Here is a 20,833-nt window from a genome sequence, read left to right as displayed (position 1 = left end):
CACTCTGGTTGTTTCCCACCAAGGTAGGGTGATCCAAAAAAAAAAAAAAAGAAACTTTCATCATCATTCATTCCATCACTGTCTTGCCAGAGGCACACTTATACTACACTTATACTGCAACATCAACACCCCTCCCTCAGAGAGCAAATATTATACTTCCACCTCCAGGCTTAAAGTCCAGCTAACCAATTCCCCTGAATCCCTTCATATATGTTACATTGCTCACACTCCAACAGCATGTCAAGTCATAAACGCCATTTGTAACTCAAACCCCAAAATACAGGAGGGCTCCATTTGTACGGCACTTAGGCTCCTGACTCAGGCCGATAAGCAAAAATTGCTGATGAGTGGAAAAGTGCAGTTTTGTCAATATTGAATGCATCTAAAGTGCCTGAAAACATGTTTACATTATATTAAGTGCTCAACACAGCTAGGTCAAAAAAAAAAAAAAGATATAAAAGTAAAATAAATACTATACAGTACATACAATACTTACCATAAAATATGGGGCTGAATGCCTATCCTTAACACAACTGTCATGCAAAAATGGCAGAAAAAATATAAAGAGTACCGAACATAATGATCAATGGCTCAAATGGAAACGGGTGAAATCGTGGTACACTGAAAAGAGGGTGCTGAAAAAACGGAACCCTCCTGTACATGGCTTTAAAGTAATTAAATCCAAAACCAAATAGTGCAACTTTTATAGTACAGTGGACCCTCAACCAACGATTTTAATCCGTTCCAGAGAGCTTGTCCTTAGCTGAATTTATCGTTAGCCGAATTAATTTTCCCCATAAGAAATAATGGAAATCCAATTAATCCGTTCCAGACACCCAAAAGTATAAAAAAAAAAAAAATTCACATGACATATACATTTTCCTACACAGAAAACAATGATACATGCACAATAAATACTACATGAAGAATAAATGACACTTACCTTTATTGAAGATGTAGTGATGAGATAGGAGGGGAGATGATGGTGGTGTATTATTGTTTGGAAGGGGAATCCCATTCCATAAGGACTTTAGGTACCAAGTCCTTTTCTGGGGTTACTTCCCTTCTTTTTTAATGCCACTGGGAACAACTTGACAGTCACTGGACCCCTGTAGCACCAAAAATCTGTCCACAGAGCTCTGTACCTGGCATTTCTTTAAGATTTTCCTAAAATGGGCTACAACATTGTCATTGTAAAAGTCACCAGCACGGCTTGCAATAGCTGTGTCAAGGTGATGTTCTTCCATAAAGGCTTGCACCTTTGTCCACACTGTACAAATGTCCTTAATCATTGAAGAAGGCAACTTCCTCCATCTCTTTCTTCCCTCCTCTGAAGCAATTTCCTTAGTTGTGGCCTCTTGCTGTTGCAGATGCTCTTGCAGCTCATCAGTGGTTAGTTCATTGTCGTCCTCCACCAACTCTTCCACATCCTCCCCACTAACCTCCAACCCCATGGACTTCCCCAATGACACAATAGATTCCACAACTGGTATAGGCTCCTCAGGGTTAGCCCCAAACCCTTCAAAATCCCTCTCTTGTACACACTGTGGCCACAATTTCCTCCAAGCAGAGTTCAAAGTCCTGCAATTCACTCCCTCCCAAGCCTTACCTACAAGGTTTATGCAACTGAGGATACTAAAGTGATCTTTCCAAAACTCTCTTATGGTCAATTCAGTGTCTGAGGTCACTTCAAAGCACTTTTGAAACACTGCTTTGGTGTAAAGTTTTTTTTTAAATTTGAAAGGACTTGCTGGTCCATGGGCTGGAGGAGAGGAGTGGTATTAGGAGGCAAAAACTTCACTTTAATGAAGCTTAACTCCCCCACAATTTGCTCTGGCAAGTCTGGAGGATGAGCAGGAGCATTATCTAATACCAGGGGGCACTTGAGGTCCAATTTATTTTCCAGGAGGTAATTTTTCACAGTGGGGCCAAACACATGATAGAACCAATCATAGAAAATGTCCCTAGTGACCCATTCCTTACTGTTTGCCCTCCACATCACACACAAATAAGCCTTGACGACACTGTTTTTCTTGAACACTCTGGGAGTTTCAGAGTGATACACGAGTAGAGGCTTCACTTTACAATCCCCACTAGCATTACTACAAAACATTAGAATTAGCCTTTCATAGGCTTGTGTCCTGGCAGTGCTTTTTCCTCCTGTGTAATGTAGGTCCTGTTTGGCATTTTTTTCCAAAACAAGCCTGTTTCGTCAAAATTAACCCTTTCAGGGTTTCGGCCATACTAGTATGGCTTACGCGCCAGGGTCCTTGACGTACTAGTACGCATAAATTCTAGCGCCCTCAAATCTAGTGAGAGAAAGCTGGTAGGCCTACATTTGAAAGAATGGGTCTATGTGGTCAGTGTGCGCAGTATAAAAAAAATCCTGCAGCACAAAGTGTGTTATGAGAAAAAAAAAACTTTGACCGTGTTTTTGGATGAAAACAGCGACTTTGCACTGTATTTTCATATGGTATTTATTGTTGTATTCTAGTTTTCCTGGTCTCATTTTATAGAATGAAAGACATATTACAGAAATTGAGATGATTTTGACTGGTTTTACAATAAAAAGTACCTTGAAATTGAGCTCAAAGTAGCAGAAATGCTCGATTTTTACCAAAGTTCAAAAGTAAACAAATCATGCCAAGTGTCCAATACATGTCAACTGGCGAGTCTAATATTCTTTCACAAGTGCTCTGATATTATTTATACCATTTCTACACTAATGCAGTAGTCTGCATAACAGTAAATCTCCTATTATTTTTGTGAGAATAAAAATTCAAAGTGGAAAGCAAAAGAATGTAAGAGAGGTGTTGGGACGTGACTAATGAACAGAGGAAATGTTATTTTAGTGACAGGAATGTCTTTCTTGTTTATTCTGGACCCTATTTGGAAATTGGCATCTTTTGAAATTTGTGTGAAATTGGCAAAATTGCTAAATTCTGACCACTGTATTGGATAGTTGAAATCAGTAAATGGGTGGTTTCTTGTACTCATTCGATAGTAAAAATGGAGTTCTAGTGAAATAGTTATGATTTTTGTCAACTAGTATACTGAAATTGGCCAAAAATAGGGCTCAAAGTGGGCAAAATCGCCGATGCGTAAACATCGTCGAGACCGCTAACTTCGCGAGAGAATAATTCCGTAAGTTTTCCATCAAATTTCATACTTTTGGTGTCATTATGATCGGGGAAAAAGTTCTCTATCTTTTCATAAGAATTTTTTTTTTTTTTTTTTTTTGAAATTTGGAGGACCCTGAGAACAAGACTGGGAGAGGGCCAGTGGACCCTGAAAGGGTTAAACACTTGTTCGGGTTTTAATTTTTCAGTGTCTATGTACTCCTTGAATTCCTCCACATATTTTTCAGCTGCTTTTTGGTCACAACTGGCAGCCTCGCCATGCCTTATCACACTGTGTATGCCACCATGATTCTTAAATCTCTCAAACCTACCTTTGCTGGCCTTAAATTCACTAACATCACCACTAGTTCCAGGCATTTTCTTAATGAGATCTGCATGCAATTGCCTTGCCTTTTCACATATTATTGACTGAAAAACACTATCTCCTGATAATTGTTTTTTGTTTATCCACACCAACAACAGTCTCTCTACATCTTCGAGTATTTGCAATCTCTGTTTTGAAAACATACTTGCACCTTTCGCAACAACAGCTTCCTTGACTGCCTTTCTGTTGGCCAAGATAGTAGCAAAGGTTGATTGGGGTTTGTTATACAACCTGGCCAGCTCGGAGGCATGCACTCCACTTTCACGCTTTGTGATTATCTCTTTCTTCAATTCCATAGTAATTCTCACCCTTTTTACCACAGGATTGGCACTAGAAGCTTTCTTGGGGCCCATGGTGGCTTATTTAGCAATTTTTTTTTTCTCAACAAGTCGGCCGTCTCCCACCGAGGCAGGGTGACCCAAAAAAGAAAGAAAATCCCCAAAAAGAAAATACTTTCATCATCATTCAACACTTTCACCACACTCACACATTATCACTGTTTTTGCAGAGGTGCTCAGACTACAACAGTTTAGAAGCATACACATATAAAGATACACAACATATCCCTCCAAACTGCAATGACAAGTAGTACTAAAAACAATGGAATAATACAAAATGTATCGCAGGTGCACGTGGAAGCGTCCAGACTGGCTTGTAAACAATGGCACACTAGCTGAAGGCAGGGCAGCTGAGGCGCGCTTAGGCTGGATGGACAGGCGGACGCATTCAGGATGAATGTCCTTACCCGAGTTTTTCATCGTTGGTCGAGCCAATATTTTTACGCAAAAACGCATCATTAACCAATTTTATCGTTAGTCAATGCCATCGTTGGTCGAGGGTCCACTGTGCCTTACTGTACCATCTCATGCACTGGTGCACTAATTCTAACTCCTTCATCGTGTATTTGAACAATTTCTTGTTTAACTTTCAGAGAAATTGACTATTTTCTGCACACTTTAGAGACTGCAGTGACTTGGTAATACAAAAGATGGTGTAATTAAATCATAAATACAGTTATGAAGATTAAATAATCCAGAGCTGGTGCAGGGGCCACACACGTGGTAGCTTGAAACTGAAGTGGAAACAATAAACTGTAGTACAAATGCTGTTATTAGCTGAGATACTACCCTAGAAACATTCATTCCCATCACTGACCAGCTGCTGAACCACCCCCACACACTCCTATTGGCTCAGATGCTTCTCAAGAGGCAAGCTAAGTACTGCATAGTTGGTTGGTTGAGGCCCACCCACCCATGCGTGCCGACCATCATACACATATTTTATCTCAAAATTTTCATAATTCAAAACAAAATTTCTTGACGAGGGTAAAGTGTACCTGAAAATTATTGTAGCTCAACCCCATCATAAATCAAGGACCACCGTACAGTTGTTTTTATCTTACCCTATATAACAATATCTTACTATTATATAATTACAATTATTATTTAGTTGTAGCTACAGTTAGAGTAAGAGGTAGATGGGAAAAGAGGAAGGTGGCAACAACAAGTAAGAGGGAGGTGAAAGTGTATAAACTAAGGGAGGAGGAAGTTCGGGTGAGATATAAGCGACTATTGGCAGAAAGGTGGGCTAGTGCAAAGATGAGTAGTGGGGGGGTTGAAGAGGGTTGGAATAGTTTTAAAAATGCAGTATTAGAATGTGGGGCAGAAGTTTGTGGTTATAGGAGGGTGGGGGCAGGAGGAAAGAGGAGTGATTGGTGGAATGATGAAGTAAAGGGTGTGATAAAAGAGAAAAAGGTAGCTTATGAGAGGTTTTTACAAAGCAGAAGTGTTATAAGAAGAGCAGAGTATATGGAGAGTAAAAGAAAGGTAAAGAGAGTGGTGAGAGAGTGCAAAAGGAGAGCAGATGATAGAGTGGGAGAGGCACTGTCAAGAAATTTTAATGAAAATAAGAAAAAATTTTGGAGCGAGTTAAACAAGTTAAGAAAGCCTAGGGAAAATATGGATTTGTCAGTTAAAAACAGAGTAGGGGAGTTAGTAGATGGGGAGATGGAGGTATTGGGTAGATGGCGAGAATATTTTGAGGAACTTTTAAATGTTAAGGAAGAAACAGAGGCAGTAATTTCATGCACTGGTCAGGGAGGTATACCATCTTTTAGGAGTGAAGAAGAGCAGAATGTAAGTGTGGGGGAGGTACGTGAGGCATTACGTAAAATGAAAGGGGGTAAAGCAGCTGGAACAGATGGGATCATGACAGAAATGTTAAAAGCAGGGGGGGATATAGTGTTGGAGTGGTTGGTACTTTTGTTTAATAAATGTATGAAAGAGGGGAAGGTACCTAGGGATTGGCAGAGAGCATGTATAGTCCCTTTATATAAAGGGAAAGGGGACAAAAGAGACTGTAAAAATTACAGAGGAATAAGCTTACTGAGTATACCAGGAAAAGTGTACGGTAGGGTTATAATTGAAAGAATTAGAGGTAAGACAGAATGTAGGATTGCGGATGAGCAAGGAGGTTTTAGAGTGGGTAGGGGATGTGTAGATCAGGTGTTTACATTGAAGCATATATGTGAACAGTATTTAGATAAAGATAGGGAGGTTTTTATTGCATTTATGGATTTAGAAAAGGCATATGATAGAGTGGATAGAGGAGCAATGTGGCAGATGTTGCAAGTATATGGAATAGGTGGTAAGTTATTAAATGCTGTAAAGAGTTTTTATGAGGATAGTGAGGCTCAGGTTAGGGTGTGTAGAAGAGAGGGAGACTACTTCCCGGTAAAAGTAGGTCTTAGACAGGGATGTGTAATGTCACCATGGTTGTTTAATATATTTATAGATGGGGTTGTAAAGGAAGTAAATGCTAGGGTGTTTGGGAGAGGGGTGGGATTAAATTATGGGGAATCAAATTCAAAATGGGAATTGACACAGTTACTTTTTGCTGATGATACTGTGCTTATGGGAGATTCTAAAGAAAAATTGCAAAGGTTAGTGGATGAGTTTGGGAATGTGTGTAAAGGTAGAAAGTTGAAAGTGAACATAGAAAAGAGTAAGGTGATGAGGGTGTCAAATGATTTAGATAAAGAAAAATTGGATATCAAATTGGGGAGGAGGAGTATGGAAGAAGTGAATGTTTTCAGATACTTGGGAGTTGACGTGTCGGCGGATGGATTTATGAAGGATGAGGTTAATCATAGAATTGATGAGGGAAAAAAGGTGAGTGGTGCGTTGAGGTATATGTGGAGTCAAAAAACGTTATCTATGGAGGCAAAGAAGGGAATGTATGAAAGTATAGTAGTACCAACACTCTTATATGGGTGTGAAGCTTGGGTGGTAAATGCAGCAGCAAGGAGACGGTTGGAGGCAGCGGAGATGTCCTGTCTAAGGGCAATGTGTGGTGTAAATATTATGCAAAAAATTCGGAGTGTGGAAATTAGGAGAAGGTGTGGAGTTAATAAAAGTATTAGTCAGAGGGCAGAAGAGGGGTTGTTGAGGTGGTTTGGTCATTTAGAGAGAGTGGATCACAGTAGAATGACATGGAAAGCATATAAATCTATAGGGGAAGGAAGGCGGGGTAGGGGTCGTCCTCGAAAGGGTTGGAGAGAGGGGGTAAAGGAGGTTTTGTGGGTAAGGGGCTTGGATTTCCAGCAAGCGTGCGTGAGCGTGTTAGATAGGAGTGAATGGAGACGAATGGTACTTGGGACCTGACGATCTGTTGGAGTGTGAGCAGGGTAATATTTAGTGAAGGGATTCAGGGAAACCGGTTATTTTCATATAGTCGGACTTGAGTCCTGGAAATGGGAAGTACAATGCCTGCACTTTAAAGGAGGGGTTTGGGATATTGGCAGTTTGGAGGGATATGTTGTGTATCTTTATATGTGTATGCTTCTAGACTGTTGTATTCTGAGCACCTCTGCAAAAACAGTGATAATGTGCGAGTGTGGTGAAAGTGTTGAATGATGATGAAAGTATTTTCTTTTTGGGGATTTTCTTTCTTTTTTGGGTCACCCTGCCTCGGTGGGAGACGGCCGACTTGTTGAAAAAAAAAAAAAAAAAAAAAAAAAAAATATAATAGTACATGTATATAATCACTTTTCATTCAGATAAGGAATAATACATACAGAAGACATAGTTACAGAACACTGTGTTAACATTCATGGTTCATAACACTTCAACCTAAAACCAACAGGTATCATAAATATTATCAGAACAAAAGTAGAAGGTTGTAAGAGGAAACCGAACAACTACCTTGTCAGCATGACAAGATTAGTCAAGTTACGAAGCTTATATACACCTGTACGTAGACTTATATAGGTTAATAGTAACAACAGCTCGCTCAATAAAACAATCACAAAGAAGCTTGGCTCAGGCTGGGCTGTGATGGTAATAGTACCTTCAAAATCACTTGCAGGTGAAACATAAGTCTTTATATTCACAATCTTAAAAAACTTGTAGAACATGAAGAGAATACTAAGCAAAAAATCTATTTAATATCCATTTACATAAACAGTGTGGTAAAAATAATGATTTATTTCAAGCTTCAGCTGAGCAGTTCATTGATATCTGAAGAACTTAAAGGTTTAACCCCAGTAGGTAAAACTGATGAGAAAGATGAAGTATTCATGGGCTGCATGGGAGATATCATGGAACTAAAGGTACTCACAGATGATGCAACATTTGTGTTACCTATTGGATTCATTATCTGGTTCATGCTAACTGGTTTTGACTGTGAGGAAAGCAAATTATCAAATGTAGATAAATTAGGCATTTGCATTCTTACACTCTGAGATGTAGCCTGACTTGCCCAAGAACTCACTCCACTTTCAGGCAATGTCGTAACACCCCCTAATCTTCCCCCATAGTTCATGCTGCAGTTATTTATGCTGTTCATAATACCTGAAGAGGAGGGCATTCTTTGTGGAAAAGTTTTTGAAGCTAGTGATGGTTGAGAGGACTGATTAATCATCATACTCAAACTGGAATCAATTAATGATGATGTGAAGCTGTCAGCTACTTGTGATGAGGGAGTTGAGATCTGACATCGAGGCACTTGATTTTCATTTAATTTCTTAATACTACTGTAAGGAGCTGGAGGCGATGGAAAAGAGATAGGCTGCTGTTGATCTCTATCATATATTCCTTGCTCCTTAACCATCCTGATAAATAAATGCTCTTAAGTAAAATTTCACAGCAATAAAAATCAAATTATGTAATCTATTACAAAGTTTATTTGTTAATACAGCCTCTCCTCACTTAACGATGGAGTTACACTCCTAAGACCACGTTGTAAAACAAATTCATCGCTAAGTGAGAAGCATACTATAATGGTAGTAGGTTTGTGTCAACCATCTCTGATATTGTTTTAATGCCACCTTTGCACAATTTATAACAATTCTGGTATATTTTTAAATGTTTATACAGTAGTGCACTGTATATTGAAATATTGGAAATCAGCTCTAATATACATTATTTAGGTATAAATACTGGTCAGAGAGCCCATCGTAAGTTTGAGGCGTCGGTAAATGAGTACGTCGCTAAGTGAGGAGAGGCTGTACATGAGTAATATAATTCATTTAGCTACATTTAACTACATATATAAGAGAAAATAAAATTTATATAAAGCAAATTTAGCTAAATAAGTGATGATTAAAAAAAACTTGCCTTTGTTTGTCCTCCAAGGTAAGCACATCAGGATTAGGATAAGTATTCTGCACCGAATTCTGTGATTTTGGGCTGCTCATTGACTCTTTTTTCATGTACTGGTTCAGTCCCAGTCCAGAAAACATTCCTGTGTTCACATCAGCTGCTGAGACCACTGATCCACTGCTAGTACTACTGTTTACTGATATACTTGTTGGCATTGCCATCTGAAGTGTGCTGTATAGGAATTCAGATAAATTTAAAAACAGTTTCGATGAAATCCAAATTAAAGATACATGTACATTTTGTGCATTCTTCTCAAAATGAATACAATAACTTATAATGTTAAGAGTTTCGTGAACTATGTATAGAAAAACATAGTAATAATATAACACTGTGTGATATTATTTGAAGAGACAGTGCTCCCTCTTTTTACAACAAAAAATTTGGAGAATTTTCTTTTAAACTCAGAAGCCATTTTTTGCCAAGGCAGGATGACCTGAAGAAGAAAACACATTCATTATTATTCATTCAATCACCATCTTTTTAAAAGTGTACTGACATCACAATCATATTACCATTCAACTGCAACTTCCCCACCACTCCTTCAGACTGAATTACAAACACTGCCCTCCCCATCTCTAGGACTTAAGTCAAGCTAACCAGCTTCTCTGAATACCTTCATAAAAGTTGCCTTATTCATACTCCAACAGCACACCCAATAAACTCTATTTATCTCCATTCACTCCTATCTAACACACTCACAGAAACATGCTGGATGCTCAAGCCCGTAACACTCAAATCCTCTTTTACCCCCAGGACTTCAACCAATTCTCGGGACCACCCCTATCCCCTCCAACCTTCTACCCCTAATCTATATAGCCTCTTCATCAACCTATTGTTTCAGTCTTCTGATGCCAAATTGCCTTTTAACCCTCTCACTACTGTCACATAAATTTATATGACTGGCGGCAGTGTTGCTTACATACATATATGAGTACATAAAAGTACCCTTAAATTTATGTGAGTGGCAAATTTTGATCTAGACATGAGACAATGGGTCTGTGAAGTGTGTGTGCACAGTGTAACAAAAATTCCTGCCCCATGCAGTGCATAATGGGAGCAGCTTACTTCTGACCAGAGTCTGGATTAAAATAGTGATTCTGGTATGCTTTCCCAGGTGTTTTTTATGATTTTACTCTCTGTTTCTTGGTGTAAATAAACAGACCAAAAGATATATTACTGAAATGGAGAAGATTTTGGCCAATTCCCGAATGGAAGTAGCCTGAAGTAGATCACAATACGGGTGGGGTTAGGTCCCATAGCAAGTGAGTCGTAAAACTCCAGGCCAGTGCGTAAGCCACTGGGCTAGCTGGCTATAATAAGATTCATCCAGTTAGGTATATTTATACACTACAGAGAGGTCAGCATGAGTGATGAACTCTAGCAAGAGTTCATCATGGCCACACTGGCGGGAGATTTATCTGTAAAAATTAGCATTTGTGGTCACTGTGGGGCCCATGTTAACTTCCCTATGGTGCATAAATATACCTAGCTGGATGAATCTTATTATAGCCAGCTGACCCAGTGGCTTATGCATTGGCTTTGAGCTTTACAACTCACTTGACATGAGTTCTAACCCCACCCATACCATGGTTTGTTTGCAATCACATTATTATGATTCTGTGAGTAATGATAGCCTTAAATAGGCCTCAAAGTGGCAGAAATTGTCTATTTTGGAAAATTTCCTGAGGAAGGGCAGGGCCCCTCCACTCAGGTTTGTTTTGTGAGGTTTTACTAAGTCTGTGTGTGATGATGGATTCAATATAGAGGGCAGATGTTATATAGAAGAAGCTGAGGGATATGACTGAAAAACAGAAAGATGATATCTGTAATCTAACATGAACTGTTCTGGGTCAGCCTCAAACCCTTCAAAATCTTTGTTGAGGACACATTCTGGCCACAATTTACTTAATGCAGAGTTCAAAGTCCTCGAAGTCAGTTCCTGCCAAGCCTTGCCTATATGGCTTATGCAATTGCTAATTGTTTTTGGTTGATCCATGCTAACAACCAATTCTCAAAACCTTGAGTATTTGCGATCTCTTTTTGGTGAGCAGATCTACCCCTTTTGCAACAACAGCTTCCTTGATTTCCTTTTTCTTCGACACGATTGAGGGGGTCATTAATGACTTGTCTAGGACTTTAAACTGATAGATTATAGAGGTATGGGTGTTTGTGGGAAACAATCAGGCTGCAATATTATTGTTGGAAACAGCAGATATTGGCAGCACACTTCAGGAATATGTTTAAAAGACAGTATTCAAAATAAAGTTCCTAATAAAGACAAAGCAACTGATCAACAAACAGAGAGAGAGTAGAGGGTGACGAGTGACTAGCTCCCTTAAGGTTTACTATACAAATAGTAGGAGTCTAAGAAATAAGATAGATGAGCTAAGATTACTTGCAAGTGCAGGTAATATAGATCTTATTGCTATAACAGAGACCTGGCTCAACTTGAAGGATAGAGAAATACCTTCTGAATGCAGCATAAAGGGTTATAAACTATTCCACACTGATAGGGTCAACAGGAAGGGTGGTGGAGTGGCGATGTATGTCAGAGATAATTTAACTTGTTGTGTTAGACATGATATAAGAATAGAAACATCGGACACAGAATCTGTTTGGCTACAGTTTCTCGAGGGGTATGATATATAGGCCCCGGGACTGCAGTAAGCTGCTTTGGGACGAAATTCATAAGGCATCTAGATATGAAAATGTTGTGTTAATGGGAGATTTTAACTTTAGACAAATTGATTGGAACAATTTGTCAGAAAATCTTGAGTCTAGTGGCTTTCTTGATACAGTTCAGGATTGTTTTTAAAACAGTTTGTGACAGAACCAACTAGAGGAAACAGTCTGCTTGACTTGGTTCTTGCCAACAAAGATTCACTAATTAATAATCTTGAGGTTAATGATGAGCTTGGGGAAAGTGATCACAAATCACTTAGTTTCAATATATTATGGAATTACCCAGTAAACTGCAATCAAGTCTCTGTCCCAGACTTTCGATTGGCTGATTTCCTGGGACTGAAAAATTACCTGGGTGGGCTAAATTGGGATGATCTGACTATGGATCAGGTAGCTGGTGTTGGTTGCCAATATGACATTTTTCAGAGCATAGTTCTAGCTGCTCAGTTAACTTTTGTTGCGAGTAGGGAGATTAGATCTAACAAAAATGATCCCAAATGGATGAACAATAGATTAAAACATCTCATAGGTCAAAAGAGAGGCATATATAGGCATATCAAAAGAGGGGATGGGCAGTTAAGAAATCAATATATTCAATTAAAGAGAGAACTAAAGAAAGGAATAAGAAAAGCAAAAAGGGATTATGAGGCTAAGGTCACAAAGGATTCAAAGACTAACCCAAAAGGGTTCTTTCAGGAATACAGAAGTAAGATTAGAGACAAGATAGGCCCACTTAAGACTAGTTCAGGCCCGATCACTGACAATGATAGGGATATGTGTGAAATTTTCAATTCTTACTTCCTCTCAGTCTTTACTCAAGAAGATACTAGCGAAATTCCAGAAATAATAAATTATGTAGAACAGGACGATAATAAACTATGCACGATTGCTGTAACTAGTGACATGGTCCTCAGACAAATAGAGAAATTAAAACTTAAAAAATCTCCAGGCCCTGATGAATTGTTTGCAAGGGTTTTAAAGGAATGTAAAGAGGAACTTTGCAAACCTTTGGCTAATCTTTTCAACATATCACTACAAACTAGCATAGTACCTGTTAAGTGGAAAATGGCAAATGTAATACCTATTTACAAGGCAGGTGACAGGTCCTTAGCTTCGAACTATAGAACAATAAGCCTTACCTCCATAGTGGGAAAATTTATGGAATCAATAATTGCCGAGGCAATTCGTAGCCATCTTGATAGGCATAAATTGATAAATGAATCTCAACATGGTTTTACTAAGGGGCGTTCCTGTCTTACGAATTTACTAACTTTTTTCGCTAAGGCGTTTGAGGAGGTAGATCATGGTAATGAATATGATATTGTGTATATGGACTTCAGTAAGGCATTCGATAGAGTTCCACATCAGAGAATTTTGAAGAAACTTAAGGCACACGGAATAGGAGAAGAAATTTTTTCTGGGTAGAGGCATGGTTGACAAATAGGCAGCAAAGAGTTTGCTTAAATGTGGAGAAATCAGAATTGGGGCACGTAACAAGCGGTGTTCCACAGGGGTCAGTGTTGGGCCCCTTGTTGTTCACAATTTACATAAACGATATAGATGAGGGAATAAATAGCGACATAAGCATATTTGCTGATGACACCAAAATAGGCCGTCCAATTCATTCTATTGAGGACATTAGTGCACTCCAGGATGATTTGAATAGACTGATGCAGTGGTCGGAGAAGTGGCAGATGCAGTTTAATACAGACAAATGAAAAGTTCTAAATGTTGGACAGGACAATAACCATGCCACTTATAAACTGAATAATGTAGTTCTTAATACTAATGATTGCAAAAAGGATTTAGGAGTTCTGGTTAGCAGTAATCTGAAACCAAGACAACAGTACATAAGTGTTCACAATAAAGCTGACAGAATCCTTGGCTTCATATCAAGAAGTATAAATAATAGAAGTCCTCAGGTTGTTCTTCAACTCTATATATCCTTGGTTAGGCCTCATTTAGATTATGCTGCACAGTTTTGATCACCATATTACAGAATGGATATAATTATTATTTTTTTTTTTTTTTATTATCACACTGGCCGATTCCCACCAAGGCAGGGTGGCCCGAAAAAGAAAAACTTTCACCATCATTCACTCCATCACTGTCTTGCCAGAAGGGTGCTTTACACTACAGTTTTTAAACTGCAATATTAACACCCCTCCTTCAGAGAGCAGGCACTGTACTTCCCATCTCCAGGACTCAAGTCCGGCCTGCTGGTTTCCCTGAACCCCTTCATAAATGTTACTTTGCTCACACTCCAACAGTACGTCAAGTATTAAAAACCATTTGTCTCCATTCACTCCTATCAAACACGCTCACGCATGCCTGCTGGAAGTCCAAGCCCCTCGCACACAAAACCTCCTTTACCCCCTCCCTCCAACCTTTCCTAGGCCGACCCCTACCCCGCCTTCCTTCCACTACAGACTGATACATTCCTGAAGTTATTCTGTTTCGCTCCATTCTCTCCACATGTCCGAACCACCTCAACAACCCTTCCTCAGCCCTCTGGACAACAGTTTTGGTAATCCCGCACCTCCTCCTAACTTCCAAACTACAAATTCTCTGCATTATATTCACACCACACACTGCTCTCAGACATGACATCTCCACTGCCTCCAGCATTCTCCTCGCTGCAACATTCATCACCCATGCTTCACACCCATATAAGAGCGTTGGTAAAACTATACTCTCATACATTCCCCTCTTTGCCTCCAAGGACAAAGTTCTTTGTCTCCACAGACTCCTAAGTGCACCACTCACCCTTTTCCCCTCATCAATTCTATGATTCACCTCATCTTTCATAGACCCATCCGCTGACACGTCCACTCCCAAATATCTGAATACATTCACCTCCTCCATACTCTCTCCCTCCAATCTGATATCCAATCTTTCATCACCTAATCTTTTTGTTATCCTCATAACCTTACTCTTTCCTGTATTCACTTTCAATTTTCTTCTTTTGCACACCCTACCAAATTCATCCACCAATCTCTGCAACTTCTCTTCAGAATCTATAAATGCACTGGAAAACGTACAGAGGAGGATGACAAAGTTGATCCCATGTATCAGAAATCTTCCCTATGAGGATAGACTGAGGGCCTTGAATCTGCACTCTCTAGAAAGGCATAGAATTAGGGGGGATATGATTGAGGTGTATAAATGGAAGACAGGAATAAATAAAGGGGGTGTAAATAGCGTGCTGAAAATATCCAGCCAAGACAGGACTCGCAGTAATGGCTTCAAGTTGGAAAAGTTCAGATTCAGGAAGGATATAGGAAAGCACTGGTTTGGTAATAGAGCTGTGGATGAGTGGAACAAACTCCCAAGTACCATCATAAACGCTAAGACGTTGTGTAATTTTAAAAATAGGTTGGATAAATGCATGAGTGGGTGTGGGCGGGTGTGAGTTGGACCTGACTAGCTTGGGCTACCGGGTCTGGTGCTGTGCTCTTTCCTTAAGTGGAAGTGACCTGACTAGGTGGTCATTGTTCTAGACCAGGGGGGGGGGGGGTGGCATGGACCTGCTTTGCATGGGTCAGTAGGCCTGTTGCCGTGTTCCTTCTTTCTTATGTTCTTATAAATTTTTAAAGTTTGCTTAATTTTAATTATGCCAAAATATGTATTTCATGAGGATTTCTATGCATGACAAAACCATATTATTTAATCTCTTATACAATGAATAATCATAAAAAGTAAATTTGTATGTCTGTCTGTTTAAATGTATCTTCCAATTCTTGCCTCAGAAATTTCATCTAGATCATCGCAATTAGTTGCCTTGGACAATCAAAAGTCTAAGACTGCCTGTAGCCCAACTTAAGCTGAGTTTTCGGTGTTCCATTTTAATGTAACATTGCTTCTATTTGAAAAAGAATTAGTAGATATCCCAACTTGAATGAAACGTGCTAGCTCCACTGCCATCAAAATCTTTTTTAATGCTCCCATCATTCCAAGATCTTGTTTAATATTATATTTACATGTATATTTCTAATCAAAACTACCCAGGAAGGTACAGTCATACCCCACTTTACATCATTTCGGCTTACAGTGGAACCTCAAAAATCGAACTGCTCCCAACACAACCAATTATGTAAGTGTATTTTTGTAAGTGCTTTTATAAGTGTATTTTGAGGGTCTGAAATGGACTAATCTAATTTACATTATTCCTGATGGGAATAAATTCATTCGGTAAAGGCACTCGAACAGCCTTCTGGACAGAAAAAAGTTCGATATTTGAGGTTCCACTGTAAATCAAATTCACTTTTACACCACTTTTCTAAAGTAAACTTTAGTTCAGCGAACATCATTACATCCGATGTTATGTCATAATAAAACAATGTGAAATAAATAAATTTTTCCTTAAAAATATATTTAAAATAAATAACACACATAAAAATTAACAATAAAAGATAAAACAAGCTCAGAAAACAATTTAAAATACAATAAAAACATTAAAACATAAAAAAGTGTATACATACACAATAAAATATTTACATTGAAAATTCTTTCTTCTTTCAACACACCGGCCGTATCCCACCGAGGCGGGGTGGCCCCAAAAGGAAAAACGAAAGCTTCTCCTTTTACATTTAGTAATATATACAGGAGAAGGGGTTACTAGCCCCTTGCTCCTGGCAGTTTAGTTGCCTCTTACAACACGCATAGCTTACAGAGGAAGAGGAAATAAACAAGAACTAGAAAGAAAATAGAAGAAAACCCAGAGGTGTGTGTATATATATATGCTTGTACATGTATGTGTAGTGTGACCTAAGTGTAAGAAGAAGTAGCAAGACATACCTGTAATCTTGCATATTTATGAGACAGACAAAAGACACCAGCAATCCTACCATCGTGTAAAACTTGTAAACATTGTAAACAAATGTCTGTCATTATGTAGTTCCACCACCTTGTTGCATGGCAGCATTGCTGCTGGTTCTCATTCAAAACAAGGGCCATGCCATATCCATTTTTGCTCATGCTGCAATTGTGTGCTTGTTTTGCCTTTTGCTGTTATTTTTGTGATTCCTTTCCTGTGTCTGTTAGCCATGGATCATAGGAAGGATAGTGCTAGTGATTCCAAGTGTAATGTGGTTACAATGGAAGACAAGCTAAATATGATTAAAAGGTATGAAAAAAGGTGAAAAAATGTAGGTAACAGCATATCCCTTAGGGTCCCCTTATATGTTTTTAATCATACTTAAGGCATTTTTAAGAGTAAATCACAAAATAAATTTTTTTTTAATTGTGTTCATTATTCTTTAAAAATACAGTGGAACCCCGGTTTTCGTCCTTAACCCTTTGAGGGTCGACAGGCCCTCTCCGAAACTCGTTCTCAGGGTCGGCCAAATTTAAAAAAAAAAAAAATTATTTTCTCTTATGAAAAGATAGAGAATCTTTTCCCGATCATAACGACACCAAAAGTTTGAAATTTGATAGAAAACTTACGGAATTATGCTCTCGCAAAGTTAGCGGTCTCGGCGATGTTTACGCATCGGCGATTTTGCCCACTTTGAGCCCCATTTTCAGCCAATTTCACTGTACTAGTCGACAAAAAACATGAATATTTCGCTAGAACTCCATTTTTTCTATCGAATGGGTGCAAGAAACCACCCATTTATAAATTCAACTATCCAGTACAGTGGTCAGAATTTAGCAATTTTGCCAATTTCACACAAATTTCAAAAGGTGCCAATTTCCGAATAGGGTCCAGAATAAACAAGATAGACATTCCTGGCACTAAAATGACATTTCCTCTAGTCATTAGTCACGTCTCAAGGCCCCTCTTATATTCTTTTGCTTTCCACTTTGAATTTTTATTCTCACAAAAAATATAAGATTTACTGTTATGCAGACTACTGCATTAGTGTAAAAAATGGTATAAATATTATTGGTGCACTTGTGAAAGAATATTAGACTCACCAGTTGACGTGTATTGCACGCTTGGCACGATTTGTTTACTTTTGAAGTTTGGTAAAAATCGAACATTTCTGCTACTTTGAGCTTAATTTCAAGGCACCTTTCATTGTAAAACCAGTCAAAATCATCTCAATTTCAGTAATATGTCTTCCATTCTATAAAATGATACCAAGAAAACTAGAATACAACAATAAATACCATACGAAAATACACTGCAAAGTCGCTGATTTATTAAAAAAAAATGGTCAAAGTTTTTTTTTTCTCATTATGCACTGTGTGCTGCAGGATTTTTTTTAGACTGTGCACACTGACCACATAGACCCATTCTTTCATATGAAGGCCTACCAGCTTTCTCCCACTAGATTTGAGGCCGCTAGAATTTATGAGTACTAGTACGTCAAAAACCCCTACGCGTAAGACGTACTAGTACGACGAAAACCCTCAAAGGGTTAAGGACGACCAGAAGGTCAGTCGAAATCAGAAATGGACGAAAACCGAAGTAATATTTCCCATAAGAAATAATGTAAATCCAATTAATCCATTCCAGACACCCAAATATATTAACCCTTTCAGGGTCCGTCCCGTAGATCTATGGCTTTACGTTCAGGGTCCAAACCGTAGATCTACGCCATGAGCTCAGCTCACTCTGATAAACTGTGAGTGGTAAATTTGGGCCTAGATATGAGAGAATGCATCTATGTGGTATGTGTGCACCACATAAAGCAAATCCTGCAGCACACTGTGCATAATGAGAGAAAAAAAAACAGACTGTGATTTTCGATTAAAACAGCGACTTTGCAGGGTTTTTTTTTATGTTTTTTATGGTTGTATTTGCGATTTCTTGGTCTCATTTGATAGAATGGAAGACATATTACAAAAATAGAGATGATTTTGATTGGTTTTAGAACTGGAAATGGCTTGAAACTGAGCTCAAAGTAGCGGAAATGTTAAATTTTTGCCGATATTCAAGAGTGAACAAACGACCTCACACGTCTAATACACACCAGCTGGTGGGTCCAATATACATTCACAAATGTGGTGATGATATTTATACAATTACTATGAATAAAAAATCAAAATGGAATTTATTTGTAAAGCCTCAAAACATAACTAATGAACAGAGGAAATATTAGTTTAGTGCCAGGAATACCTACATTGTTTATTCTGGACCCTATTTTGAAATTGGAATATTTTGAACTTTGTGTTAAATTGGCCAAATTACCAATTTCCGATCACTTTATTTTGTAGTTGAAACAGTTGACTTGGCGATTTCTTGTGCTCAATCAACAGAATAGAAGTAATACTAGTGAAATTGCTAAGAATTTGGTCGACTGGAAAATGTGTTTTTAGTGTTCTTTAAGGTTTAGCAATAGTTATATTCTTTGGCTAATTATTTAACCCTTTGACTGTTGCAGGCCCCTTTCTGAAACTGTCATTCTATGTCGATAAATTTTTGGAAAAAAAATAAATTATCTTTTCTTATGAAATGATAGAAAATCTTTTCCCGATGGTAATGACACCAAAAGTACGAAATTTGGTCGAAAACTCACAGAATTACGCTCCCGCGAAGTTAGCAGTCTTGGCGACATATACACATCGGCGATTTCGCCGATTTTGAGCCCTGCTTTTGGCCAATTCCGTTGTTCCAGTTGGCCAAACTCATAGCTATTTTTTTAGAACTCCATTTGTTCTATCTGTTGAGTACAAGAAACCGCCCATTTATCGATTTGAACTACCCATTAAAGTGGTCAGAAATTGGCAATTTGGCCAATTTCACGCAAATTAAAGAAGATGCCAATTTCAAAATAGGGTCCAGAATAAACAATGTAGACATTCTTGGCACTAAAATAACATATCCTCTGTTCATTAGTCACATCTCTAGGCCCCTCTTATATTACTACTGCTTTCTATTTTGATTTTTTATTCATACAAAAAAATAAAAAATTTACTGTTATGCAGACTACTGCATTATTGTAAAAATGGTATAAATAATATCAGTGCACTAGTGAAAAAATATTAGACTCCCCAACTGAAGTGTATTGGATGTGTGGTGTGATTTGCTTACTCCTGAACATTGGTAAAAATCGAACATTTCTGCTATTTTGAGCTCAATTTCAAGGTCGTTTTCATCTTGAAAGTAATCAAAATCACCTCTATTTCTGTAATATGTTTTCCATTTTATCACCTGAGACCATGAAAACGAGAATACAATGATAAATACTATATGAAAATACACCTCAAAGTCGGTGTTTTAATCCAAAAAAAACGGTCCATTTTTTTTTCTCATTGCGTACTGCGTGTTGCAGGATTTTTTTTATGTGGTGCACACTGACCACACAGACCCATTCCCTCACATGTGGGCCTACCAGCTTTCTCCTGCTTGATTTGAAGCCGCTAGAATTTACGCATATAAATACGTCAGAAACAGTGGTGCGTAAGACGTACGTATACGACTGAAACAGTCAAAGGGTTAAACTAGTTTGTCATCACTTGAAGGCATTACGTCCAGTTTATGTCAAAAACAGGGTTATGTCATGGCTTTTGGAACCAATTAATGACACAGAGCGGGGTATGACTGTACTACCGTCCTGTCAAATGTGATTGAAGTGGAAACCTGTAATTTTACACAATGGTATGATTGTTGGTATCATTTCTGTCTCATAAACATGCAAGATAACAAGTATATCTTGTTACTTCTCCTTACATTCAGGACACACTACACATTCATGAATACGTATATATATACAGTAGGGCCCCTGCTTTATGGAGCTTCACTTTACAGTGTTTTGCTAATGCAACAGTTTTCAGTTATATAGTAATTTTTTTTTTTTTATTAACACATTGGCCATTTCCCACCAAAGCAGGGAGACCAGAAAAAGAAGGAACACTTTCATCATCATTCATTTCATCACTGTCTTGCCAGAGGCATGCCTACACTACAGTTAAAAACTGCAACATATCAACACCCCTCCTTCAGAGTGCAGGCATTGTACTTCCCACCTCCATGACTCAAATCCAGCTACCAATTTCCCTGAATCCCTTCAGAAATGTTACCTTGCTCACACTCCAAC

General features: G+C 38.4%; 1 protein-coding gene across 1 annotated transcript in view; it reads right to left on the bottom strand.

The window, feature by feature from the left end:
• Positions 1 to 7,973: 7,973 nt before the first annotated feature.
• Positions 7,974 to 20,833, bottom strand: part of LOC128688915 (SCY1-like protein 2) — a 158,639-nt gene continuing 145,779 nt past the window's right edge. Inside the window, exons 14-15 of the mRNA XM_053776967.2 lie at positions 9,120 to 9,335; positions 7,974 to 8,614 (exon numbers count right to left, since the gene is read on the bottom strand). Coding sequence (XP_053632942.1) covers positions 7,999 to 8,614; positions 9,120 to 9,335 — 832 coding nt within the window. The 3' untranslated portion in view covers positions 7,974 to 7,998. The remainder of the gene's footprint in view (positions 8,615 to 9,119; positions 9,336 to 20,833) is intronic.

Source organism: Cherax quadricarinatus, chromosome 16 (assembly GCF_038502225.1).
Source record: "Cherax quadricarinatus isolate ZL_2023a chromosome 16, ASM3850222v1, whole genome shotgun sequence".
In the NCBI taxonomy this organism is placed as follows: domain Eukaryota; kingdom Metazoa; phylum Arthropoda; class Malacostraca; order Decapoda; family Parastacidae; genus Cherax; species Cherax quadricarinatus.
The sequence above is the reverse complement of the archived record's forward strand: the minus strand, read 5'-3'. Positions and strand labels throughout refer to the sequence as shown.